The sequence below is a fragment of the Ovis aries genome, chromosome 3 (genome assembly GCF_016772045.2).
Source record: "Ovis aries strain OAR_USU_Benz2616 breed Rambouillet chromosome 3, ARS-UI_Ramb_v3.0, whole genome shotgun sequence".
Taxonomy (NCBI): Eukaryota; Metazoa; Chordata; class Mammalia; order Artiodactyla; family Bovidae; genus Ovis; species Ovis aries.
Genome location: NC_056056.1, coordinates 216,909,700 through 216,937,010, shown reverse-complemented (window position 1 = coordinate 216,937,010; position 27,311 = coordinate 216,909,700). Strand labels below are relative to the sequence as shown.

General features: G+C 58.4%; 1 protein-coding gene across 1 annotated transcript in view; it reads right to left on the bottom strand.

The window, feature by feature from the left end:
- Nucleotides 1–2,660: 2,660 nt before the first annotated feature.
- Nucleotides 2,661–27,311, bottom strand: part of CACNA1I (calcium voltage-gated channel subunit alpha1 I) — a 128,118-nt gene continuing 103,467 nt past the window's right edge. The window contains exons 23-37 of the mRNA XM_027968131.3: nucleotides 26,974–27,099; nucleotides 25,557–25,646; nucleotides 22,111–22,303; nucleotides 21,397–21,548; nucleotides 20,073–20,182; nucleotides 19,347–19,480; nucleotides 18,497–18,567; nucleotides 15,151–15,229; nucleotides 14,312–14,433; nucleotides 13,525–13,869; nucleotides 13,121–13,267; nucleotides 12,024–12,146; nucleotides 9,948–10,113; nucleotides 8,223–8,419; nucleotides 2,661–6,999 (exon numbers count right to left, since the gene is read on the bottom strand). Coding sequence (XP_027823932.2) covers nucleotides 6,334–6,999; nucleotides 8,223–8,419; nucleotides 9,948–10,113; nucleotides 12,024–12,146; nucleotides 13,121–13,267; nucleotides 13,525–13,869; nucleotides 14,312–14,433; nucleotides 15,151–15,229; nucleotides 18,497–18,567; nucleotides 19,347–19,480; nucleotides 20,073–20,182; nucleotides 21,397–21,548; nucleotides 22,111–22,303; nucleotides 25,557–25,646; nucleotides 26,974–27,099 — 2,721 coding nt within the window. The 3' untranslated portion in view covers nucleotides 2,661–6,333. The remainder of the gene's footprint in view (nucleotides 7,000–8,222; nucleotides 8,420–9,947; nucleotides 10,114–12,023; nucleotides 12,147–13,120; nucleotides 13,268–13,524; nucleotides 13,870–14,311; nucleotides 14,434–15,150; nucleotides 15,230–18,496; nucleotides 18,568–19,346; nucleotides 19,481–20,072; nucleotides 20,183–21,396; nucleotides 21,549–22,110; nucleotides 22,304–25,556; nucleotides 25,647–26,973; nucleotides 27,100–27,311) is intronic.

Here is a 27,311-nt window from a genome sequence, read left to right as displayed (position 1 = left end):
AAGCTGAAGTGGTAAGCAAGAGCCAGGGGAAGGGGAGAAAGGGAACAAGGGACGCTAGGTAGGGGAGGGCCTGTTCTCACAGGACAAGGGGGAAGAGGCATGGGTTCGGCAGCACGTGGGTGGTCTGCAGAGTGTCGGAGGCAGTGAGGCTTGGAAAGGAGGCAAAGAGAGCCTGGGGGCTGGGACTGAGCAGAGAGCTCAAGGAGGAGGGACAGTCACCTCCAAAGGGCCCTGAAAGGTGAGCTGAGGGGCCAAGGAATGTGCCCTGGGGGGTCAGCAGGGAGGGTTGGGAGGTGGTGAGAGAGAGCTGGCTTGGGGAGCAGAAGGCAAGCAAGGGTGAGGTGGGTGGTCAGGCCAGGGGCCCCTGGTGGGGGAGGAGTCTGGGGCCCAGGCTTCCAGGGTGGGATGGGTGTTGGGGGTCAGGTGTCTAGAGGTTTTGAACAGGTGGAGTCTGAAGTGCCCCGTGGAAGAGTCCAGCAGGCCTGCCTCTAAGGGCTGGGAGAGGAGGGGCTGGAGCAGGGCGTCTCCTCAGGGAGTCAGGGCTTGCTGGAAGGTTCGGCCATGAGAGCCGAGGCTGGGCAGCTGGACCACGTCTCACGGGTGATGAGTGAGGCTCAGGCTGGGGCCTGGACCTACGCTGGGACTGAGCCCTGCCTGCTTTGGGGAAGGCCTGCCCTGCCTCAGTTTCCTCATCTGAAAATGGGCATCAGACCCCTCCCCAGGTGGAGGCGGGCCATCCAGGAGTGGGGGCGGGCCCAGGGAGGGCCTACGTGCACCAGAGCATGTGCAGCAGCCCCACCAGCCGTGCTGCTCTCCCTGCCCCCTCTGCCTTGTCTATGGTGAGGCAGACGCCCAGGCCTCGAAAGGGCTCCTGGTGAGATCCCCTCCGCTTCCCCCTCCTCAAGCAGGGAAAACCTAGTGCTCTGAGCAGCAAAGCCTGCAGCTGGAAGCATCCACGTGGGCGCCATGCAGAGAGACCTGGAAGGCTGCAATGATGTCTCTGTCCACACCACCACCACCCCACCCAGAGCCCCCAGGGGCCACCAGAAGGGGTCTCAGAGCAGATGGGAAAGCCGGGGGTTACAGGCCTGTCTGTGGGGTGGCCCCAGGTCTTCCTGTTCTCTGCTGTTCTCTGAAGTGGACAGCACTGGAGGTCACCCGCATTGTCCCCACGTCCCTCCCCTGTCCAGGCCAAGGCCCTGGTTGGCCCTCAAGTATAGAGAGCACACACCAAGAAGGCCAGTGGCCTAGATAAGGCTGGTGGGGACCAGGCAGGCCCGCTAGCCACTGGCTTGGCTCTTCCACTCCCACAGCTTGTAGACGCCCAGGCGCTCAGTCTCTGGGCCTCTCTGGGTCCCTGGTCTGATCTGAGGGGCAGTGACGAGAGCACCCTTCCCAGGGATGAAGCCGCACGCAGCTTAGCCGGAGAAGAGGCAGCCCAGGTTTCTCTGTGTGTCCAGCCTTCGGCCCCTCCTTCCGACAAGTACACAGTGGTTCTCCTTGACAGTTTCTCCCTTTCTTGCTCTCAAACCATGATGCCAGTGGGTCACCCCCATCCCTGGATCCCAGAGTTCAGACCTGGCCAGTCAGAGCATGGCACATACATACCTCAGTCAACCTATGAGAGTCCATGAACTTTGCCAGACTGTCAGGGAGAGACGCCCTCCTTCGCCTGGGGGTGGGCAGATAGGCCCCAAGGCTGGGCTTCTGGTGGCCACTCGGAGAGGAGGGAGGTAAACTCAGAAGGAAGCAGAGGCAAGAGGTAGAGAGAGACCTCGTCCTAGCAACATAGTTGGAGCCCTTGATCCAACCGCATCTGAAGCTGTCTCTGCCTCTGGACTTTTTAGCTGCTTGAGCCACTAAGTTACTTTCATCTTATTTCTCTCTTTTCTCCCTGTCTTCCTTTCCTCTCTTCTAGATTTTTCTTTCAAGCTCATTTGAGTTGGATTTTTGTCCTTTGTGAACTGTGGTGTTGGAGAAGACTCTTGAGAGTCCCTTGGACAGCAAGGAGATCCAACCAGTCCATCCTAAAGATCAGTCCTGAATATTCATTGGAAGGACTGATGCTGAAGCTGAACCTCCAATACTTTGGCCACCTGATGTAAAGAACTGACTCATTGGAAAAGACCCTGATGCTGGGAAAGATTGAAGGCAGGAGGAAAAGGGGATGACAGAGGATGAGATGGTTGGATGGCATCACTGACTCCATGGACATGAGTTTGAGTAAACTCCAGGAGTTGGTGATGGACAGGGAGGCCTGGCATGCGGCAGTCCATGGGGTCACAAAGAGTCAGACACTACTGAGCGACTGAACTGAACTGAACTGAACCAAGAGTCCTGAAAATACCCACAGTATGACTTTAGGTAACAGTCCCAGGTAAGTGGATGGCACTATCTTGTTACTCTCTCACCCGGGTCCAGCGTCTTCACTACAAAGCCAGGTTCTGCTTCCTCCCCAGCCCAGCAGCAGCCCTCGACCCACACCCAAGCCAGGAGAGGACCCTTCTGTGGGTGTCTCTAGGTCCCAGACACCCCAGGCCCCGCAGCCTGGGCATGATAAACACATCACCACCACCACGCCCACCCACCCCCACACCGGGAAACCCCCCAGTTCAACACCCCCGCCACTAGGGAAAGAACAGCCCAGACACACAGAAAAATTCTGAAATAGGCTTCGGGTTTTATTCAAAACAACACTGGTGGCGCCTGCCACTTGGTTTCTCTACCCCAGGCGGTCTGGGCCAGTAGGTACCAGCGCCATCAGCAACTAGGAGGGAAGTTTATTCACACCATAGAAACTGTGCAGCGACTGGGAGTGCGATAGTCACAGCAGCAGGGCTGGGTGGAGGGCTTCCAGGAGGAGGCGGCCTGTCTCCTCCTCAAACCCTGGCTCAACCCAGGCTCTGCCAGGAACACTGATTATTGCACAAAGACAAAAAGAGTATGTGTATCTGGGCTAAACAGCGGTTTCTAAGACCCCAAGCCCTTACACAGCGCAGCAAAGGGGGCCAGAGGTGGCCCTGGAAACAGAAAGCTCCAGTGGGAAGAATTGGGGAGTGGGGAGACAGGCAGACAGGCTGATACTGTGCACATTTGGTCCACTTTTAGGGGGCTGCCTGGTGCAGGAGCAGGCCTGGCAAGAGGACAGGAAAAGGGTTTGGCCAGGGCAGGCCATGTCCCATCTGGTCTTGGGTCCCTTTGTATAGGGGTGTTGAGGTGCCTGCCAGCCACCATCCTGCAGAGATCTGCACACACACAGCTTGGGGTGTCCAGCACCAGGGTCCCCACTCTCCTCAGGGCCAGGCCACGTGGGTTAGGGTAGGTTTGTGCTTTTGTGATAGACAGGCCTCGGGATCAGAGAGGGCAAAGGGGCTAATCACCCAACCCTTAGCCATTTGGGCTTGTCCTGGCCAGCCAACCACAGCTTCCCTCGTCCCCTATCACCTGTAACTCCCAGGAACAGGACCAAGAGCCTGGGTTCAGCATTTGAGGCCCTCCAGGAACAAGCCCATCTCTCACGACTCCCTCGGGCAACGCTTCTATCTTCCGTGTTCAGCTCTGAGACACATCCTGCTCTGACCAGACCTCCTACCATCACTCAAGTGACGGCTGGATCACTCTTCCCACGTGTCTGCTTGTTCTGAGGTCACACAGATCCCAGTAAAAGGATGGCTTTATGTCAGACACACCCAAGATGTGTTCCGTGCCCAGCCACTGATAACCCGGTGACACCAGGAAAGCCAGTTCCCCGGTCTGTGCGTGGAGCGGCACTGCACGCGGCTCAGAGCCGCCCGACGACACCTGAGCCCAGAAAACGGGGGCTGCTGACCGGAGTCAGACGCCATCCCCTTGAACCCCACCCACCCTCCACACGGGCCTCCCAGGCCCCACTGGCCATCTTTCAGCCCCTGGCACACACGTCCCTCCAGGAACACGCTGCCGGGCACACCTACTGTGCGTGCGGCCTCCCCTCCACCTCGATTGCTGGGGCCGGCGTGGCTCATGGAGGGAGGGTGAGGCAGAGCCCGGGCAGTGGCTACCCGCCACCCTCTTCTTCCCCAGACGAGCAAGCACCCCCGTGATGAAACCATCAGCATGGCCAGGCGGCCAGTGCAAGGCTCTCTGGAGCAAGCAGCTCAGGATTAGGGCCCAGCCTCTGCCTCCAGCCAATGGGCCCCTGGGGGCAGGAGGGAACATGACCCCAGGCCCAGCCAACCCCTCCCCAGAGGCTGCCACCTGGGAGAGTGCAGAGTGTGCGGGCACTGCCTTGTGTGGCCTCACGGCGACCCCTCAAAGAGGACTGCCCACCATCACACTTTCAGGTGAGGAGAGGGAGGCTCCAGAGGCTCAGGGGCAAGTCCAGGACTGATCACCAAGATGGCCCAACTCCCCCCACTGCCAGCAGAGGCCCGCAGCCCGGCTGTGACTTTCCGAATCCACCTGCTTTGAAACACAGGGTCCCTGTTTCACATTTCAGGTACTCGGGGGTTGGCCGCCCACGGCGCCCCAGCCTCTTTGCTCCCCGGGCTCTGAGGAGCAGAGCTTTGCTCCCCTGGGGTGGCCCCTTCACCCGCTGGGGTGGACCTTGGCTTTCTCAGGTGTGAAGTGGACCAAACAACCCTTCCCCCTACCAGCTCTTGGGGAAAGGCTTTGCAGGCCATGTTACCTCCTCCCTTTGCACGATGCCCAGACCCCAGGGGTCCCTCTGCCACCCAGAAGACTCAGGGCCTGTCAAGAAGACCTTTCTCCCAAACCTGTCTGCCCAGCCCAAAGCCAAACACTTTAAGGTCAGGTTTTGGGAACAAGGTCAAGGGCCCCTCAGCGGGGCCAGCCGAAGCCTTTGAGAGGCTCTCACACCGGCAGAGGGCCTGGTTATTGCTGAAGGGTGGTGAGTCCCCAGCTTTCGGCCTTTCCCACCCCACAACCTCTGCGTGTCTGCAGATCACTGCATCACCATGACCCAGCCTTCTTCCTCAAAATGACTTCAAGTCCATTCACTGCTCAAAACCCAGCCTTGATCTGAGCACTATGTGACGTCATGGGTCCAATGTACTGGGTTTTTTCCCTAATAAGTACTGAAATAAATGCAAAACTATTCAAATAAATACCCATCTGGGAACCCATTTGAGAAGTATTGCAGCTTTGCGAAAGCTGGGAAGGGGGATAAAACAGAGACTCAGAGGCAGGCAGCAGGGAGAGAGGATGTGGGGATGTGGGTCTCCAGGTGCCAGGCGGGCATGGGAAGGTGCAGGGGCCAGAGCTGATCCCAGGGCCCAGGTAGGTACCCCTACCCCTACTTAGGGTCCTGTCAGATCTGTTTTACCCTGAACTCCATGGAAGATGGGGGACAGGGAGCAGAGTTGGTCAGGGGACAGAGGGTGGAGGGGTGTGTACAACCTTCAGCAATGGCCGTGGCTCAGGGTCCACCCTGGGGTGGGGGTAAAAGGCAATAAGTAACCGGCCACTGATTGTCAGAACCCAGGAGCCCTAGGGGACAGCCCGACCAGCACAGACCAGGAGGGTTCCCTTGACCTCAAAATACCTCATCTGATTAATCCTCCACTGTCCCTCTCCTTCCTGCAGCCCTGCTGCTCTCAGCTCCTTGGGGGCAAAAGCCCCTGGAACCTCACCTAAAGGTGAGGCCCCCCACCCTGCTCAGTCGTGGAGCCACCTTCCACCCCCACCCCGTCCTAAAAGTAATACCAGGACTCACCCCTGGTTTTTCTAAAGAAAGACATCTAACTGGTTGACTAAGAGTTTGTGTGCTCTGGGGCATCTATGAAGGACTGTCACAACAACTAGACGGTCAGGAACAAGACAGACACCCCAACATGTAGAGGGGCGGGATCTTAGCAGCGTTTCTTCTTTAAAGGAAAAAATGCACCCTGAATTCCACCTCTTTTTCTGGGCCTGTCTCCCCGGCCATGGTGGGGACCCTCAGAGGCCTGAGAGCCCTCTCCAAGCCACTCTCAACCCTGGAGGGAGACACCAGAAATTCCTGCCGCCAGTGCCCCCGGAGTGGGCCCCCACCGGCTATGCTCAACTTTAGCACTTTCTGGAAGTCATAAGCTCTCGGTAGAAAAAATAAATATATATGTCTGTCTCTCTCTATGTATATGCATATGTATACACGTATACGCACGGGCAGGACCACAGCTGGGCCCTTCTGAGCTTCGGCCACCAGGGATGTGTGGGGGGGCCTGCTCCTCCCGCCCCGACGGCGGCCCCCCGGCGCGGCGCCCAGGTCCAGGTGGTGGACTGGACGAAGTATTGCTGTCTGCCCCTGGCTCCTGAGGTAAAGAAAGGTGAAACGGGGCGGGCGGGCGGCGGCCCTCATCTCTTCCCCTGGCTCGCGGCGTCCCCGGACGGCTGCTGCCCCGGCGGCGGCGGGGGCTGCGGCTCGGGGGCCTCCGGGCCCCGGGGGACGGCCGGCTCGGCCGGGCGCGGCGGGTCCTTGCGGCGATCGGCGGCGGCCCAGGAGGGGCTGCGGGCCAGGCCGCGGGGCCCGGGGGCGGCGGTGGCGCGGGGGCGGCCGGGCCCGGCAGCCAGGCTGCTGGCGCTGCTGAACCGGCGCGCGGGCGGGAGGCCGGGCGGCGGGGGCGGCGGCCCGAAGAGGGAGGTGAGCGAGAGGCTGCTGAGGGTCTCCGAGTGCTCGCTGCCCGCGCCCCCGCCGCCCCCGCCGGCCCGGCCGCCCGCGCCCTCCTCATCCGAGGGGTCCATGGAGTCGTGCCGCGTGCAGCCCGGGCTGGTGGAGCCCCCGCTGCTGTGGCTGCGCTGGTGCGCCCGCAGCCCGCGCAGGCTGAACGCGCCCCGGCCCCGCGGGCTCGGGCGGCGGCGCGCGGCGGGCGACGGGCCGGAGCGGGGCCCCAGGACGGACGCCGGCGGCCCCAGCCCTCGCCGCGGACTGTCGCTCAGGGTCAGGCTGTCCTCCAGCGTGGTCTGCAGGCTGCCCGCCGAGCTGCTGCGGCTGACCTCCAGCGACGTGTCGCTCCCCGTGGCCTGCGGGGAGGGCCACAGGGGGTCGGGGGGCCGTCCTGTGTTCCCCTTCCCCGATGGACACCCCCTCCAGCCCCTCCGACCCCTCAGGAACACACCCGGCCTAGTGAGGCTTTCCCGCTGTCTGAGCTGCAGGGTGGCCCTCCTGGTGGTCCCTGCAGTAGCCTCCGACTGGGCCCCCCCCCCCACTGCCTGGTCCTCAGGGTGCCACCAGTGTCACCCTGCTCAGACCCCAGTCAGACCCTGGCACCCAGCAGAGGGGGATCCAAGTTCGCTGGGAGGAAAAGCCCTTGGGCCCCACCCCATCCTTGTAGGACCTCTCTCCCCCATTAGTCGCCTGGCTCCTCCCACCCCACCCAGCACCCTCACCTGCACCTCTGCCTGGAAAGCTCTTCCCTGATACACCTGTGTCAGGGCTCACTGCCCTCCCAGCCTCCACCTGAACTGCTGGCACTCCACTCGCCGCCCAGCTCCCTGCCCTCTCCCGCGCAGCATTCTCCCTGGCCCACACCACTGCCAAACACACTATACTTCCTGTGCATTTATTCTGATCATTTCTCCTGGCACATCCCTGCAGCACGCTAGACGGTAAACCCCCGGGGGGGCAGGGATTTTTTCACCCTGCAGCCGGCTATAGCCTGGCTGGTGGGTAGCTGGGGTCAACAGTCACTGGGCAAACAAGTAGCTGCAAGAGCCCTGGGCTGACTATGCCTCCTGCACTGTGCCTCCCCCGCCCCCACTCCCCCCCATCCCCACCCTAGACCAGGGATGTCAGGTCTGCAGACCCTTCTGCTCTGTGCCCTGAGGGGTGCCCAGGTGGCAGCCCTGGCCAGTTCAATACAGGCGGCCCTGCAGACCGAGACCTCCATTCCTAGCAATCACGCCCCAACCCCCTCACCCCACCCCACCATGCAATGACTCCCAACGCCCCCTCCTCCCTGTCCCCTCAAGCTAGAGCCCAGGTCTCCTCCAGGGCCCCCACCTGGGCACTCCCCACACTCTGCTGTCCCCAGGTGCCCTAGGACCCAGCCCTGTCCACTTCATCAGCCTCTACTGTCACCTCCTCCCTCCAGTCTCACCACTATGCCCCTTTCCCAAGTGTCCCTGGCATCGCCCTGCCTGGTGCCTTTGGTTGGGCCCCGTTCCCTCCTCCCTCACCTTGGATTTCAAGATCCCCCTCGCATGTCCCCTGACAGGAGAGCTCTGAGAGCCGGGAGGGACTGTACCTGTCGAAGGAGGGTGCAGTTGACGCTTGGCGACCGCAGGGAGGCCCAGGAGCCCTGCAGGGCGATCTTGGGGAGGGTCCCGGCTCTGGCGCCCTTCTCCTGCCCTTCCTGGCTGGCAGCCACGGCAGGGTGGAAGAACTCGGCCGGCATGGGCAGGAGTGGGCTGGAGGCATCCGGGGAGAAAGGGCTCGGGGGTGCTGCTGGGGAGGGAGGAGAGGGGCAGGGGAGCAGGCTCAGGCTTGTGGGTCCCTGAGGGTGGGCTGGCAGGAAGGGCCCCCCTGACAAGTTGGCTGTGACTCCACGGGCGAGCCTCCCTCTCTGAGCCTTGGAGTCCATTGTGAGAGCAAGAAACACCAAGCCTGCCTTGTGAGCCCTGGGAGGATGGGCACTGGGCGATGGCAGTCTCTGGAGCCAAGCAGACCCAGGCTCAAGGCCCCCTAGGTTCCTTCCCCTTTAAATGGGGACCAGCTGCCCACCTCGAGGAGTGGAGACATGGCTGTAAGAGCAAGAGGCAGCTATGGAGCTCAAGCCCCATGAACAGCAGTGCTCACTAAGACACTCGCTCCCCAGTGCTGACACCCTCGGGGCCTGGCCAGGCCTGGGGGCCCCCACCCAAGGACAGCACACAGGTGGGCACCACGCTGCACAGCAGAGCAGAGAGTGCTGCGCATGGAGGGGGCAAAGGGAAGGTGAGGTGGAGATGAGAGCAGGGACAGTTCAGCAGGTGGGGGGCAGCAACTTCTGCCCATGGCCCCCTCAGTGGCTTCCAGGATGAGGATGGAAGTGCGAAAGTCTCCAGGTAAGGGGGATTCCTCATCTATGTCATCTTATTTCAGGAAAAATGCTAATGAAAGGTTAGGTAAAGAAGATGGGACTTCATCTGATCAGAAAGGCTCTTCGGTCCCGTGCCCTAACTTTTGATTCAGGAGGTCTGGGGTCTTGGCATCTCAGCCATCATATCCAGTCCAGAGGCCATCAGCTTTAGGAAGGTCCTCGGAAGAGTCACTCCACCTTTAGCTCCTGGAAGGTGCTCAAGGCCAAGCCTCCTCCCAGAAGAGTACGTGGGGTGGGCTCAGGATCTCAGGGCCCCTCTTCTGATGAATTCGTCTTTCTGCCTCCCTTCCTCAGCCAGTACTATGAAGCCAGATCCCATCACCTTCCAGAGAGACTGGAGGTGAAGGTGAACCTGTGATGGGCCAGTCAAGTCCTCTGTCCTCAAGCCCAGAGCCCAGCCATAAGCCCAAAGTGCATACAGAGGACACTGAGGGTAGGGCTTTGTACGAAAGAGCTATTGAGGACCACAGGCTCTCTGCTGTTCAGCATCACCTTGTGTGACAATCTTGTGGGATAAACACCTCTCAAATTCAGCTCTAGAAAAACGCTTCAATAATTAGGCAGCTTGCCTTCTGCTTGATGAGAGCTGTGTGTGCCAACCTGTTTCCTTTTTCCCCACGGCTCCCAGGACACTCAGCGTGAATCATCCATTAGCCCAGATTTTTGGTATAATTATGATCTCATCTCTCTGTATTATTTGGCTCCTGGTCTTTTGTCATTGTTCTATCAGGCCTGAGATTCCTATCTTTTATTGTCAATTAACCATCTGGTTCTTTCTGGACTCGATGTAATAGTCTAGGCAAAACTGCTAAGGAAAAATCTCAGCCAGCTCCCTCTGAAGCCAACACCCGAGATCAGGGCCATGGGAGCTGGCGGGGCTCCCACCCTCACCTTGGCTGCCCTCGTGTTTCAGCCAGGACCGGACGGGGTTGAATGGGATGGCCTCCATCTCGCACAGGAAGTTCTCCGGACCCGATGAGATGGCCGTGTTGGGTAAGGGGAAGAAGCATTCGCCCAGGTCCCCTACCCGCATGGGCTCAGGCGGGTCAGGCTCGCCCTACAGGGAAAGGGAAGTGGAAGGGGCAGGATGGTGGAGGGGGGAATAGCCCACCACAGCTGCCTTCATGCCCCTGCTCTACACCCCTTTGCTTCTCTGCTCTCACTGCCTGGGACGGCCTTCTCCTCACCTCCTTCACCTGGCCAGCAATCATCATCTTCCAAAATTTCCTGGAGGTGAAAGGACCCCACCTCCAGGAAGCCCTCTCTGATGTCCCAGGCAGGTAGCAATTTCCCCACTTACTCCCCTTGTGACCCTGAGACTCTTGAGGGTCTTCTTTGTCTCTGTAGCCAAGTGGTACAGACCCTGGCCAGTAAAAAGGCCAAGCCTAAGCTGGTGAAGGCACCAGAAAACAGACCAAGCAGCTTCAAAGCCCCCTTGTGAGCGTGACCCTGGGCAGGTCCCTTCCCGTGGCTGAGCCTCAGTTTCCACATCCATAAATAAGAGAGGAACCACTCCTTCTGGTAACCAGCTCTCCTTCCTGGCACTCCCTGAGCCCTGCCCTTCTTCAACCCTGCAGCCCAAGGTCTCCTCTGAACAGTATGCGCCTCAAATCTGCCTCTATGCCCCCTCCAAGGTAGATGAGCCCCCTATGAACTATTCTTTGAGTCCTAATAAAACAGCACCCACCTAACACCCACCAGACCCTAGAAACTGTGCACCCCAACATCCTGTGTGGGTAAACAGTGCAGGGATGCAGGAGATGCAGGAAGGGGCTGGGGGCGGAGGGGGACAGGGGCTGTCAGCTGCCAGAAGGGGGACAGAGGGGGCCAGGAAGATCCACTCCCCCTATCCCCACCTTCCTGGAGCTGATGGAGGACAGCCCTGAGGGTGGTGGTGCCAAATCCAGGCTGCGCCAGGGGTCAGGGGGACAGAGACTCTCTTAGGGGAGGCCCACTGCATACTCCCTTTGGCCAGGGGCTCTCGCACCTCCCGCAGCCTGGGCAATCACGACTAGAATGCCTTGGAGCAATTTAGCCCTCCGATGCAGCTACTGGGACCACACACCATGAGAGTCTGTGTGCCAACAAAAGACCACACACGATGCGGTGAAGATCCTGAATGCCACAACTAAGACCCAAGTGTCCCACTCCTTGCGACCCCAGGGACTGGAGCCCACCAGGCTCCTCTGTCCGTGGAATTCGCCAAGCAAGAATACTGGAGTGGGTTGCCATTTCCTTCTCCAGGGGATCGTCCCAACCCGGGGATGGAACCTGGGTATCCTGCATTGCAGGCAGACTCTTTACCATCTGAGTCACCAGGGAATCCAAATGAACAAATAAATACTTTAAAAAAGAAAAAAAAAGAACGACTCTGCCTTGAGGTCACAAGCCCGGCGGCAGACCTCCCCTCCCTGAGTCTACAGGGTCAACAGAGCAGCCCTTCCAGCCCTCCTGGCCTCCCTCAGACTGACCACCTCGAGGGCAGAGGTTGGGGACCGTGCCCAGCTGTGCAACAGGACAAGCCACCGCACCTCTCAGAGCCCTCATGCCCTGGCCTGTGGAATGGAGTCACATCACCCCTAATGCACAGAGCTGGGGGACGGGCACATTGAGTGCAGACAGAATGGCACGCAGTAGGTGCCTGCACCTGTTTAGACTCTCCAGCCTCCCCCGGTCCCCCTGTAAAGTGTGCCCACCAGGGACAACTCCCAATACAGCAAAAACATCCAAAGCTACAGTGAGTGGCCAGGGCCACTTGGATCCTGTGATTGGAGCCCTGGCTTGTTGCTGTGTGACTTCAGGTAAATCACTCCACCTCTCTGTCCCCAGCCCTCATCTGACCAACAGGAGATGAGGGCCCAGCATGCAGCGGGTGCCACTTAAATGGTGGGCAGTGTCCCAGCATGGCAGGCGGAGGCCAGGCTGCAAGTTCAGATCCGCCTGCCCGGGAGCCCTCTGGGTGCTCACCTTGCCGTCCCTGGGGCCGACAGGGCAGGCTGCAGGGTCCTCCAGACTCAGGTCATCGCCAAGCAGGATGGACGAGGACCTGTCTGAGTTCAGGGAGAAGGCCTCCGTCTCGGCCAGCTGCACCTGCAGGGAGAGGGGGCCACCTCGGGTCACCCCTGGGGCTGCAGTGGGGCAGGCTGGTCCTCCAGAGAGACACAGGGCAGCGGTCAGAGAGGGCAAGAGATCTGAGCACAGATGGCACGTCCATCCTGTGCAGGGACCTAGCCTGGGCTGGGGATGGGAGATGACCCGAGGATGTCACAGACGGCAGAGTGCCAGGCCTGAGCTGGGCCAGCGGGCAGGTGAGCTGCTGAGGGCTGTGAACCAAAGCTGGTCCAAGCAGACCAAATGCCTTTCAAGGCTGCTGGGTCTGACTCACCTGTAGCCCTGTGCAGGCTCCCCTCACGGGCTGGGGGTGCTTGTGAGCCCCTAGGACCTTGGGGAGTCTGAAGTCACCTCAGGCTGAAGGGGATCCCTGGGGGCTGGACACTCCTAGGGAGGTGCTCAGGGCCCCACGTGGGTGGGGAGAGGGGACAGGGCCCGCCTGAGCCTGCACAAGACAGGCCCAAGGCCACGGATGCCCTGCAGTGCCCATCAGGGAAACCCCACCTGGAGAGGGCAGGACTGAGCCTTGGAACCAGGGCAAGGGCCCTGGGAAGAAGCTCCGGGGTGCTCAGGCCTTGAGCTCTGGGACGATGGTCCTGGGTGACCCCTTGATGTCACACTGCACCAGAGGTGATGCCTGGGCTTCCTGCTGGCGCCCGCAACTCACCACCATGGTGGGCAGCGCCCTTTCTGAGCACCTGCTGTGTACAGGCCCAGAGCAGGGCCTCACACCCCATGAGGCCACACCACAGGCCTGCACTGAGCAGAGGATCAGGCCAGGCTGGGCTCGGGGAGGAGGCCCATCCACCACAGCCCCCTGGGACCAGCCTCGATCAAGTTGGCCCTGGCGGGCCTCCACCCAGAGCGGCTCACCCCTCAGGCTGGCCCTCCACCAGGACTGGTCCCACCCTCTCAACCCGAGGCCCCAGCTCCACTGGGGGCGCTGCCGCTACCTCCTGCTTGTCATGGTGACACTTCTCGCAGCCGGCCGGCGAGGAGTAGTGGTGGAAGATGGACCCGGACAGGTTGTCGATGATGGTCAGCTCCCCCTCCAAGGAGTCCTTGATGATTAAAGAGACGCTGTCCAGCCACAGGTTCTCCTAGGCGGACGGGGACGGGGTGGGGACAGGTGGGATTATCGGCCGGCTCGGGATGGCTGGGTGGGCGGGCGCGGGCTGCCTTCCTGGTTCTCCGCCCGTGGCCTGGGCCCGACCCCACATCACAGGGTCACCCCTGAAATGGAGCTGAGCGAACGGGGCCCGGAACGACCGAGCTCTCTGCCCGAGCCCCACTCCCGCCAGCCCAGCTGCCCTCCCAGCCCTCGGCGACCCCGCTGCCCTCTCCAGGCCCCGCCCACCTGGGCTGGCGAGTAGCAGCTTCGGCGCAGGCAGCCCTCAGGGTCACCCTCGCCGGCCGCCCCTCCTGGCCCGTGGGCGGGCACGGGCGCCCCTGGGGCTCCGGCGGGTGGCCGCGGGCTGGGGCCCAGGCCATGGGCCAGCTCCAGCTCCAGCTCGGCGTCCATCTCGGCGTCCTCCTGGGCCTCCTTGTTGCTGTCGTCCAGGTGCTTCATGAGCACGGCCACCACCACGTTGATGAGCACGAACTGGGCCGTGAGCACGAAGCTGACGAAGTACAGCGGTGACACGAACTGCAGGCTGCTCAGGCAGCTGCGCTCGTCGTGCGTGCAGTCCCGCAGCGTGTCCTGCACCGGGGGTGGGGGAGAGTGGGATGCGGCAGGGAGCTAGCGGCGAGGCCTGGGGGTCTGGGACACAGGCCTCATCTCTGTCCTCATGAGGCCCGTCTCCACCCAGCCCAGGCTGAACTGCAGGCCAGAGCCAGGGAACCCGTGCGGGGTGATGGGCAGTGAAGCCCAAGCCAAGGGCCCGGCTCCCAGAGCAGTGGTGCCTGGAGTCCCTGGCCCCGGGGCAGAGTCCTGTCCCCTCGAATCTGAGCCCTCATCCCAGCGCAGCATTCAGGGCAGACAGAAACCCGCTCTGGCCTCATGTCCCCCTTGCTGTGTCCCAGGGCGGTGGGTAGGTCCCCCTGCGTCTCTGTGCTCTGCACACCCCCCCACCCCGTGTGCGACGGACCACTGGGCAGGCAGAGCCCAGCCTGACTCTCCCTCCCCTGCCCACCACGTGTACCTTCATGATCCCATTCCAGTTGTCACCAGTGGAGACCTGGAAGAGCGTGAGGAAGGCCATGCCGAAGTTCTCGAAGGTGGCGTGCCTGCTCATGCCCTCACAAGGGTTCTCGTCATTGCAGACTGGAAGGAGAGTGGGGTCAGCCTGGCCCGCTGCAGAGTCCCCTGCAGGGCCTGCCCTGCGCTGCTGCCTCTCAGCCTCATCTCAGACAACCTCAGAGGCGTGTGCAGGCTGTGCACGCCCACAGATGGAGAGACTGAGGTTCAGAGAGGTGGCACGCTGGTGGAGACTCAAGTTCAGGTGAGCCTGGCTCCTCGCTCCACCCAGGTATCAATTTCTGAGGGAGAAGCTGGGCTAAGGTAGGTAAGGGCTCATGCCCAGAGGAGCCCAGCTTGCTGGAGCTGGCCCTGTGCAGGGCTGCCTGGATGTGGGCTGCATCGCCCTCAGTCTGGGCCTGTCCACTCTGCCTACTGGGGTGGCACTGACTGGGGATGGGCACTGGCAGGTGGGACTGGAAGGGGTCTCCCTGAGAGGTCAGACAGCTGGGGGGGGGAGTTCCAAGTGGGGGGTCCTCTGCACAGGTATGGGAGTGCCCATGGACCCAGGCGAGCATGTCTCCAAAGCCTCTATTCACACTGGGAAGGGGGTGTGGATGGCTGAGGGTCACTCATCCAGCCCCCAAAGGCTTGCTGTGGGAACATTTCCCCATCACAGAGACCATGGCATAACAGTCTGTTTGGAGGAGGGTGTCTCAGGCCTCCCCACCCTGCCGGGACCCTCCCTCCACTACCAGACCTGTTCCATAGCCCACCCCCCAGGCCAGCTTCAGCATCACGCACCCAGCTTCCCGAAGAGCTCCACTCCCAGGGCGGCATAGATGAAGAAGAGCAGCATGAAGAGGAGGCCCAGGTTGCCCACCTGTGGGGGACAGCAGGTGGGGCTGGGCAGGGTCCAGGGAGGGGGCACGGCAGGCTCCAGGCAAAGGGCCAGCCTGAGGGTCAGGGCAGGCTCTGTGTCCGTGTTGGCCACCCCGCCCCACCTCCTGGAGGGCTGGCTGGGTCCAGCACAGGGCACAAGACAATAGAACATGTGTGAAGCCCTTACTGGTGGCCCCTGTGGCTCAGTGGTAAAGAATCCGCCTGCAGTGCAGGAGCCACAGGAGATGTGGGTTCGACCTCTGAGTCAGGAAGTTCCCCTGGTTAGGAGAAGGCCACCCACGGATAAAGGAGCCTGGTGAGTTACAGTCCATGAGGTCGCAAAGAGTCAGACACGACCGAAGTGACAAAGCATGAAGCCCTTCCTATGAGTGGTCTGACTTCAAGCATTCCTTAGTCGTGGCTGCACACAGTGATCTATGGACTCTTATTTACCCCCATTCTTCAGGTGATGAGACAGATGTCCTGAGAGGTGCAGTCCTTGCCCAGGTCCACACCGCTAGTAGTGGTAGGACTGGGGTCAAGCCCAGCAGGCTGGCCCCAGGGTCTCTGCACATAGCTTCTACACCTGTGTGTGGTCAGTACCATCCCACGGGTGAATGGAGAGAGGGGGAAAAGGAAGTTACATCAAGAATGCTACCTCCTTCATGAAGCCTGCCTGAATTCCTTCAGACAGACAGGGACTCGGTCTTACAGCCTGAGTGTAACTGCTGCGTTCCTGTCACTGTCTCTGCCAGTCTGGGAAGTCCTGGAGGGCAGGGGCACGGCTGGGGTAAATCAGATCTGCTTCCTTGCGCCAGCATGAGCCCTAGCCCCCAGAAAGGCGTGAACACAGGAATCATGCAAGACTGGGCCCCCCCAGAAGCCTCCTGCAGACCCAGCCACCCCCGTCCCACAGCTCCGGTGGGAGAAAAACATCGCAGATTTCAAACCTGTTTCAACTCTATCTATAGGCCAGAGACCACCTTTAACTCATGTTATGGGTAAGATAAGGCTCCAACATGTTCTTGCCCTAGAACGGAAGTGTCGCTGAGAACCCTCAGAAGACCTGCATGAATGGAATCTGAGGATGTTTGTGTCAATTGCTGAAAAGTAAACCGTGTTAATCACAGGCTCCTAATTTTTCTCTACTCCAGACAAGGGTTTCCTTCTGAGATGCACCACAATCATACCAACAGTGTTCTAATTAAATGATGCTGGCTTATTAAAGAGACAAGCTCTCACTGAGCACCTCTGAGGCCAGGTGTGAGGTCCCAGCTGCTGGGGTCCAGCCCCGCGGACCCCTCCCAGACTGATCACCCAACTCCAGACTCCAGCCACACAGAGAACAAACCCCATTTGCATATTCTGTTTTCTCTGCCAGGAAGACCTTCTCTCTGCCTTTGCCTAGAAAATGCCTACTCCCCACCCCTCAATACGCAGATCAGGGGTCACCTCCGCTGAGAAGACTTCCCTTATGCCTCCTCTCAGTGTGCCTGAGACAAAGCCTGGAAGGAAAGGGCTGAGGTTTTGTTTTCATGTCACTTTACAAAGAACCAAGGAAATGTCCAGGATCGGCAAATAGATTTTGAGGGGTAAGCCCCTCACCCCAATACCACATGGTCCCAGGCACACACATGTCTTAAAAGTAGTTGTAATTACTATCCCATGTCTCTTACTTGAAGCTGGGACCTCCTAGGCATCTCCATGTATGCTATGCCAACGTAGGGTTAGGATGCCCAGGGATCAGAACAAGGGGAAAGGGAGAGGGGAAAGGGCCAGGAGGCCAGGCAGGGGGGGGTGCACACACTTGCCACCCGCATTCCTGTCCTTAGGAGATGCTTCCATGGTGCTTCTTAAGATCCAGTGCTTTACAAGCTTTAACTATTTTAAACCTCACAACAACTCTTTGAGATAAGAACTACTACCACCACCACCCCTCGCCCCGATTTCACAAGCAAGAAAAATAAAGGCACCTCATCCCCAGGCTCTCACAGGGCACTGGGCTTTGACCATAGGTTCCCTGTGGCTCAGATGGTAAAGAATCTGCCTGCAACACAGAAGATCCAAATTTGATCCCTCGGTCAGGAAGATCCCCTGGAGAAGGGAATGACTACCCACTCCAGTATTACTGCCTAGAGAATTCCATGGACGCAGGAGCCTGGTGAGTTACAATCCATGGGGTCGCAGAGTCGGACACGACTTGAGTGACTAACACTTTGACTTTCAGGGAGGCTTGAGTCTGGTCTCGAACCCATTTACTATCTGCCCAGAATTCACTCCCATCTCCCATGTGACAAATTCTTCCAAAGGAATTTCATGTTAGGAAAGACCACAGCTCTCTGAATGAAAGCCCTTGCTTTCCATCCAGACCTGCTGTCTGCTATGTCGCTTTCCCTTTGCAACAAGGCTGCCAGGAAGCTCACACCAAACTTGAGAATGGAACTCAACATCCTCAGCCCAAGTGCCTGAGAGAATTTGCTTTCACTTTCCCTGGGCTGTTAATCTTTCATCCTCATCTTTAGCATGCTGTATCTGTGCCTTTTACCTTAAGACACCCAAAGTTCCTTAAGACTAGATGAGTCATAGTGAATACATGAATGTATATGAGACTCACCTCAGAGCAAGGTGAAGCCGCACTGAGGGGAGGGAGAAGAGGAGCCATCAGTAGCTGCGTCAGAGGGGAGGAGGGGCCTGGGACTGCAGAGCTCCCAGGAGGACAGAAGATGCACTCTTGAGGCCCTGATGCTACCTCCCTTCCCCTCACCAATGGTGGGGGGCGCTTTCCTGACTTCCCAGGGTCCCCACCCCCAGGTCAGTGTCTCATGCTATCCCCTCCTAGAATATCATACCTGTCACCTCTCTGTCCACATCACCACCTCTTACCAAGCCACGTACAAGGTCAAGCCGCCCTATAAGGTCATGCTCAAAGTGCCTGATGCCTTCTCTGATTCCCCATGTGCAGGCCTCTCCCCACACTGCCCTGAGGCCTCTGTCATTCCCCTAGACTCCTGGGGGCAGAACCTGGGTACAGAGCAGGCAGGTGGGGGAGGGGTGGGGGGAGGGACCAAGTGCTCAAACAAGAAAGGAAGGAAGAAGTAGATGGGAACCCGCCCATCTCTCACGCCCTGAGCTCACAATTGCTTCTCTGGAGGCAAGACTCTGCCTGGTTCAGGGCAGATTTGGAGAGAAGGGAAGTCACAGCCCACGCCCCCCAGGGGGGCCAGCGTGACACCGATGACGGCCAGGTTGGGGGAGGGGCGGCTCTTACCTGGGGCAGAGCTTGCACCACGGTGTCCAGCAGGGCCCGCATTCCCGTGGCCATCTTCAGGAGCTTCAGCACTGTGGGCAACACCCAACCCAGCCCACTCAGCCCAGACCAGCGGGGACAGGCCTGTGCGTGTGTGCGCGTGTGAATGCAGTAGACCAAGAAGGCGGAGGAGCGTGCACGAGATGCCGCACTACAACCCCCCGGGTGCAGATGAATGGGGGTGGGGCACAAAAACAGGTCCCCGGGGGGTGGCAGTGTTAAAAAGCCCGAGGGGAGGAGGGCAGGCACAAGGGAGCAGAGGGATGTCGGGTGTGTGAATGAGCACGTAAGTCACCGTGATGAGGCCACAGTGACCAGTGTGCGAGTGCCCCAGGGTATCTCCCTTCCTCTCTGGCTGGAGAGGCCCCAGGGTGACTGCTGAGTTTCTCCACCGGACCCCTCACCACCTTGGAATCTGGGGGCAATGGGCGGGGCAGGTAGAAGGGCAAGGCCAGAGGCAGGAGGTTTTTTGAAACAAGTATGAGGACAGCCTTGGGGCTAAAGGGAGGCTTCTGGGAGAAGAAAGAGGGTTTCAAGGACAAGGTGTCCCAGCCAGAGCTGGAGAAAGGCTGGTGAGGACCCAGTGTCTTCTCGGCTGCACTGGGGTCCTTTCAACCCCTCCTGAGACTGGACCACACTGGGCAGGGTGTTATAGGGAGGGGGCATGCCAGGGTGCAGTACAGAGCTGTCAGGACGAGGGCAAGTGTGGGCACACAGCATGGGCGCGTCGAGTGTGTGTCAGAGACGGGCTGCTACTCCCCTTGCTCAGCAGGCGGCCCATCCTGACCCGCTCCCCCTGCCGGACCCTCACCCCGGGCGATTCGGAGGACCCGCATGATTCGGATGATGGTGGGGTTGATGGGCAGCGCCGCGTTGATCTCAATCTCCTCCAGCGTGATGCCCATGACCGACAGCAGCACGATGGCCAGGTCCAGCTGGTTCCACCTGTGCGGCCGAGCAGAGGAGGGCGGGAGTGAGATGCAGGGCGAGAAGCGCTTGAGTTTAGATACGCTCCAGCTGGGAGGAGTGTCCCAGCCCTCCACCCTCCTGCCATGGCCCTCAGGGATCCCTAATAGCCCCTCCAGATCCCATTGGTTCCAGCTCCCTTGCTGCCCCCCAACCCCAACCCCACCACAGCCTCTATCCCTCAAGCAAGAGGCTGACCAGGCTAAAGGAACATCTGAGGAGGAATGGGTTCTGACTCCTAGGTCTGAATCTCGAGCCAGCTGCTCCCTCTGTGTGGCCTTGGGCTAGTCCATCAACCTCTCTGAGCTCCACTTGTTCCCTCTGAAAAGAAGGACCCACATGAGGTATGCCCTGCTCTACCTGTGGGGTATGGAGGACCCATGAGAGGGGTTCGGTAGAACGCTCTGCACCCGTCAGGGCTGAAGGCAGCACCTGGGGTCAGTGGCCGTCAGTCCTCAGACTCCCACTGGTTCCCCTCCTCCAGCTGCTCCACGCTTCCCCTGGGGTCAGGACTGCTTCCCCCTCCTGCAGTGCACTCTCCGCTGCCTCGGCCCAGCCCAGTTTTGCTCACCGGTCCTTGAAGAAGCGTCTCAGACCAAATGCCACCAGCTTCAGCACAGCCTCCAGCACAAAGACGGTGGTGAACATGTAGTTGCAGTACTTGAGGGCTGTCTCCAGAGACTGCAGGAGCAACAAAAAGAAGCATGATCCAGGCCCCATGCCCTGTCCGCCACCCTTACTCCAGTCAGAAAAATCTCTGCCTTGTAAGGGGAGCATTTACTCCATTCACACTTAACGCAGTGATTTACATATCTGCTTTTACTCTCCCCCCCTTACTTAACGGGCGCTATTTATTCTGGATTGCTGCTTTTCCTTATTTCTGCCACTCAGTGGAGGCAGCATGGGGTAATGGTTAAGGTAGTGATTAAGAACCAGACCACTTATTGATCAATGTGAATTCAGACGCAGCACTTATCCCTTGTTTGTAGCCTTGGCAAGTCACTTGACCTCTCCAGGACTTAGTTTTCCAGCCTATGAATTGGGGATGATAATAGCACCCACCTCAGAAAGTTACTATCAAAATTAAATGAGGTCATAGTCCAAGACCAGACAGAATAAATACTTGGTTAATATGAACTTATTCTTATTCCATTTCTTCATGTTAATTCAGAAGTTCTACCATTACGGCTGCATTCCATCAATGGCTGCCTGCACTCACTGTATTTCACTCCTACCATTTAAAATAATGTACCAGTTCCTCATCTGGAGGCTCTGCTCGCCCCTCTTCCCCCACTCCAGTAAGTCTTCTCAGACTCGCCCCTACATAACACACCCCTCATGTCCCTCACGAACACTGCCTGCAACCAGCTGGGAACCGGTCGCCTCTCCTACCCCAGTGTTTGCCCTCAGAGGCCCTGCCCCTCTGCCAGGCTCCATATGCCCAGTAGCAGGGGAGCCAGGTGGCAAACCAAAATTCCAGTCCCGCCTCCACTCACTGGCTGAAAGACTTGGGCAGCATGTTTTATGTCTCTGAGCCTCAGTTTCTTTATCTACAAAATCTGGAGAAAGCCCACCACACACACACATTAAGGTTGCTGCGAGGACTGGAGAGTTAATATCCGTAGTGTGTCCTGCAAAGAGGCTCAGGGAGCACACCACAGCCACTGTCACCCATGTTCAAGGCTGGACCCGAATGTCACCCCCTGCCCCACCCATCCCATCCCACTCACCAGGACCTTGCCCTGGAAAGGAGCGACCTCTCCCTCTCACTCATCCATCCGACCAGGCCCTGAGCTTCTTAAGCATAGGACTCCGCACAGGACCTGCTCAGACCCTGGCCCGCCCATCCCTGGGGTGGGGTCCCACTGAGGACCCAGGGGCCAGGCCGCGCTCACCGTGGGCTGGTTGTAGTGCTCCAGGGACATGGTGACCACATTGAGGCAGATGATGAAGGTGATGAAGATGTCCAGGTAGTGGCTGGTGCACATGGAGTGGATGAGCAGCCTCGTGGGACAGTAGGTAGCATAGTAGGGCAGCCGCTGGGCCTCTGCCAGGGTGCGGGGTGGGTGGCGCAGATCACAGAGGGTTGGCGCAGAGGTCAGGGCAAAGCACACAGAGGGAGAGGTGAACGGGAGGGAGGAGGTGACGGGGAGAGATCGGGTCCACCCCAGGCCCTGGGGAGTCAGCTAGGTCCACCCCACCCAGCCAGGGCACCTCGAGGGAAAGGCATTAGCACGTGAGGCAGGGTGGCAAAGAGGGATTGTCCTCTGTGTCCTGATTATCCTCATCCACCCCAAATGTGCCCATGCAGGGGCTCTGGGTCTGCTGGGGGCAGGATAGGGGTCCCATGGCTCAGGGCTGGGCATCTGGACTCTGTCTCTGCCCTCTGCCTGGACTGAGCTGCCGGGCCTCATTTGGGCAGGCAGTAGGGTCATCAACAGACTCTGGATGGACACTGATGACAGAGGTCAGGTCAGGCAGATGCTGGGGAAGAGCAAGGCCAGGGGCACAGAGACATCCGTTCCCTCTGGGTCCAGAGGCCCAGTGGCTGGGGTCAGGCCCGGGCCTCCGCAAAGCAGCGTCCCCCACCCCGCAGGTCACCCACTCACTCCGGCGCTTCTTCTCCAGCCGCCGCAGCCGCTTCTCCTCGCGCCGCCGCGCCTCCTCGGCCTCCTGGTGCTGCCGGCACTTGTGGAAGTTCTCCACTACGACACCCACGAACATGTTGAGCACGAAGAAGCTGACGATGAGCAGGAAGGAGATGAAGTAGAGCAGCATCCAGGGGTTGTGGTTGGGCACGGGCTGCGGGGACCAGACGGGGCTGAGGGAGGCTGGCCAGGCACCATTTTGGTAACAGCTTCCCAGGCAACTGGGAGATTTTAAGGTGGAGGTAGGAAGTGCCCACCCTGCCTGGCACAAGGTGCTCAGCAAAGACAGTGCCCCCTTCCCTGCCATCTGTCTTCTTCCTCTACCCACCATCTATTCATCCACCCACTGACCTATCCATCACCCACTCATTCACCATTTACCCATCCATCACCTACTCATTCACCATTTACCCATCCATCATCCACTCATTCATCCACTTACCCATCCATCACCCACTCACTCATCCACTTACCAATCCATCACCCACTCACTCATCCACTTACCCATCCATCACCACTCATTCACCATTTACCCATCCGTCATCCACTCATTCATCCACTTACCCATCCGTCACCCACTCATTCATCCACTTACCCATCCATCACCCACTCACTCATCCACTTACCCATCCATCACCCACTCATTCACCATTTACCCAACCGTCATCCACTCATTCATCCACTTACCCATCCATCACCCACTCACTCATCCACTTACCCATCCATCACCCACTCATCCACTTACCCATCCATCACCCACTCATTCACCATTTACCCATCCGTCACCCACTCATTTACCATTTACCCATCCATCACCCACTCATTCATCCATTTACACATCCATCCACTTATTCATCCATTTACCCATCTATCCACTCATTCATCCACTTACCCATCCATCATCCACTCATTCATCCATTTACCCATCCATCATCCACTCATTCATCCATTTACCCATCCATCACCCACTCATTCATCCACTTACCCATCCATCACCCACTCACTCATCCATTTACCCATCCATCACCCACTCATTCACCATTTACCCATCCATCATCCACTCATTCATCCACTTACCCATCCATCACCCACTCACTCATCCATTTACCCATCCATCCACTTATTCATCCATTTACCATCCATCCACTCACTCATCCACTTACCCATCCATCACCCACTCATTCATCCATTTACACATCCATCCACTTATTCATCCATTTACCCATCTATCCACTCATTCATCCACTTACCCATCCATCACCCACTCATTCACCATTTACCCATCCGTCATCCACTCATTCATCCATTTACACATCCATCCACTTATTCATCCATTTACCCATCTATCCACTCATTCATCCACTTACCCATCCATCATCCACTCATTCATCCACTTACCCATCCATCACCCACTCACTCATCCACTTACCCATCCATCACCCACTCATTCATCCATTTACCCATCCATCATCCACTCATTCATCCACTTACCCATCCATCACCCACTCACTCATCCATTTACCCATCCATCACCCACTCATTCACCATTTACCCATTCATCGCCCACTCACTCATCCATTTACCCATCCATCACCCACTCACTCATCCACTTACCCATCCATCACCCACTCATTCATCCATTTACCCATCCGTCATCCACTCATTCATCCACTTACCCATCCATCACCCACTCATTCACCATTTACCCATCCGTCATCCACTCATTCATCCACTTACCCATCCATCATCCACTCATTCACCATTTACCCATCCGTCATCCACTCATTCATCCACTTACCCATCCATCATCCACTCATTCATCCATTTACCCATCCATCATCCACTCATTCATCCATTTACCCATCCATCATCCACTCATTCATCCACTTACCCATCCATCACCCACTCACTCATCCATTTACCCATCCATCACCCACTCATTCATCCACTTACCCATCCATCACCCACTCATTCACCATTTACCCATCCGTCATCCACTCATTCATCCACTTACCCATCCATCATCCACTCATTCATCCACTTACCCATCCATCACCCACTCACTCATCCACTTACCCATCCATCACCCACTTATTCATCCATTTACCCATCCATCATCCACTCATTCATCCATTTACCCATCCGTCACCCACTCACTCATCCATTTACCCATCCATCACCCACTCACTCATCCATTTACCCATCCATCACCCACTCATTCATCCATTTACCCATCCATCACCCACTCATTCACCATTTACCCATCCATCACCCACTCATTCACCATTTACCCATCCATCCAGTTATTCATCCATGTGCTCATCATCCATCTATTCATCCAAGCATTCATTCATTTATTCATTCATCTAGAAACAAACCAGGAAGCAAAGCAGCCAGCAGAGGAGTGATCACAGCCCTGATGGGGTGTGTGTGTGTGTGTGTGCGCGCGCACGCGCACCTGTGTGTGTCTGTGTGTGTTAGTGGAGGTGGCAGGCAGGAAGAGTGTACAGACAAAGACGCGGAAGGTGATGTCACCACATGTTCTCATTCCTCCATATCCCCAACCTCCACCTCTATGTCCACTCCAGAGCCATCCAGGGTGAAGCCAAGAGCCTGAAGGGGCCTACAGGCCTAGGGGCATCCCCAGCTCCAATGCCCTCACTGAGTGGGTCCTGGCATGACCTAGAGCATCTCCCTGCTCCTTCTCCCGATGACTTCCGTAGCCAGGACACTGCTGACCCTGATCAGCCATGTGTCTTGCCTAAGGCCCCGACCTAGCCCCCGAGGGGACCCCTGCTCTCAGAGGGATCTTGGGGGTGAGGGCTCAGACCCAGCCTCCTCACTGACCCATTCCACCCTCCCACTCCCAAATCCATCCTCACCCGGCAGCCCCAGGAGGCTCCCACAAGCTCACCTCACTGTTACCCCTTCACTGATGCCCACTGCCCTCCGCTCCAACCCCAACTGCACACCTAGGCCTTCCTGCCCTTCCTGCCCTGCTTACCTCCTCCACCTGCCTCCTGCCACTCTCCTTCCACGTCCTACCCCCGGCCCTGGCCTCATGACTCCCTGAGCCTGTCACTGTCCCGCCCAGGCGTACACCTTCTGTCCTCACAGCCAGCCCGGCCCTGGGCCTCCTCTTATTCCCGCTTCTCTATCCACGGGCTCTGCAGCCCTCCGGACAGAGCCAGCTCACAGCACTCTCCCTGCAGAGAGCAGGCTTGCAGAAGCAAACGGAGCAGGGACCTACACCAGCCAGAGCGCAGCCCTAACAGGACGGGTGCAGGCTGGGACAGGGAGGGGCGGGTATGGCTGACAGTGGGAGACACCTGCTTCAGACCTGGGGGCCCCAAAGACACCATGTCACTCCCCTGCTGCCCAGGCAGACCTGGCCCGGCCACGCCCACCTGCTGGTCCACTGCGACGGCGTCCAGTCCATTGTACATAATGTTCACCCAGCCATCCTTGGAGGCCAGCACAAAGAGGGACATGAGGGCCTGGAAGACATGGGAGGAAGGGGGTGGGGAGATGGCATGGGCATCTTAGGCTGCATCTGCCCCCTCGGAGGGACAGAAAGGCCTTCCCTGAGTCCAGGGCAGAGCTGTGTCCTTGACCGACAGACCTTTTCTGAGAACACACCGTGTGCCTGCCATGTGCCCCGCAGGCACTGCTGCAGGAGAATGAGCACTGGACTGGGAGTCCTGGGCTCCAGTCTCAGCTCTGAAATTAACCAGGCAAAAATATTCATGACATCTTTTCCCCTCACCCACAGAATGGCGCTAACCCTTCAGGGCTGAGGATGAGCGGAGACTTAAACTGGAAGGTTCCTGAAAACATGAGGGGCCCTGCCTCTAGCGCCTGAAACAGGAGCTCTCAAGAGAAGTCAGGACCAGCTCAATTTCTGCCACTCACTGGCTGTGTGTCTTGGGGCAGCTTCCTTCATGTCTCTGGGCCCCAGCTTCTTTGTCTGTAAATGGCAATATTTACCTTCACTAATGATATTAGAAACAGAGGTGATCCCCAGGGGATAGCCAGCCAAGGCTTCTATATGGACAGCAGGCCAAAGCATCCACGGGAGAGGTCTCCTGCCCTGTACTGACCCCTCCGTCCTATCCCTCCAGGCCTCAGACCCTTCCTCTTTGCTTCCCAGAGGGAATGGTGCTGAGGGCTGCCTGGAAAGGGCTCAGGCCCAGGAGCAGGACAGGGGACAAAAAGGGAACCCTCTCTACCAGGGAAGCACACGAAGTACTTCCAGCTCAAGGGGCAAATGTCGCTATGAGCCCTTAGATCACAGAGGTCTGAAGTGTAGAGAGCCTGGGTCCCTGGAATCACAGACCTGCTATCACTGCTCCAATTTACAGATGAAGACACTGAAGCACAGAGCGGGACAGAGCTGGCCTGAGGGCACACAGCTACTAAGAGGTCCAGGAAGGGATCTAAGGTTCCAGGCCATGCTGGGACCTCCCACGTGCTTCTGCGGAGACCTACTCAGGGGTCTAAGGTCATCAGCCTGCCATTAAGCAGAGTTTCCAGAATGGGAAAGGGCTGGGAGGGGGAAGGGGACCAGGAACCAATGTCCACTAAAGCACTTACTAAATGCCGAGCACCTGCCAGACACTCTGTGTTCAGGGTCCCTAAGCCTCATACTACCTGTGAAGGGAGTTCTACCCCTACCCATTCTACAGAAAAGAAAATCAAGGCTTGAAAAGCAGAAGCCCTGGCAGGGGAAGACTGAAGCCTGGTCTATAGTCCTGTTGGCACTGAAGAGCTGTCACCCCCACCCATCTGGGGTGGGGCAGGTCAAGAGCAGGAGCGGGTGCTCACCTGGCCCAGATTGTCGAAGTTGTACTTGTGATGGACCCAGCGGTAGTTGGCAGCCACGCAGTCGGAGCGGTTGGTGATGTTGCGGGTGTCTACACCCAGACAGTGGTAGAACTTGCCCTTGAAGAGCTGGGGGTAGGGACACAGGGCTAGTGACCATCTAGCCAGTGCTCCCAGGGGATGGTGGTGGATGGGGTGCAATTGGGGTGCAAATCAGAAAAAGGACCTGCCCTTCCAGGGGCACGTCCTCTGTGCATGCCTGAGCCAACCCACTCTACCCCACCTGCTCTCCAAGTCCTCCAGCATGAGGCAGGGCTACGCTCATCCCATCTCACAGGTTA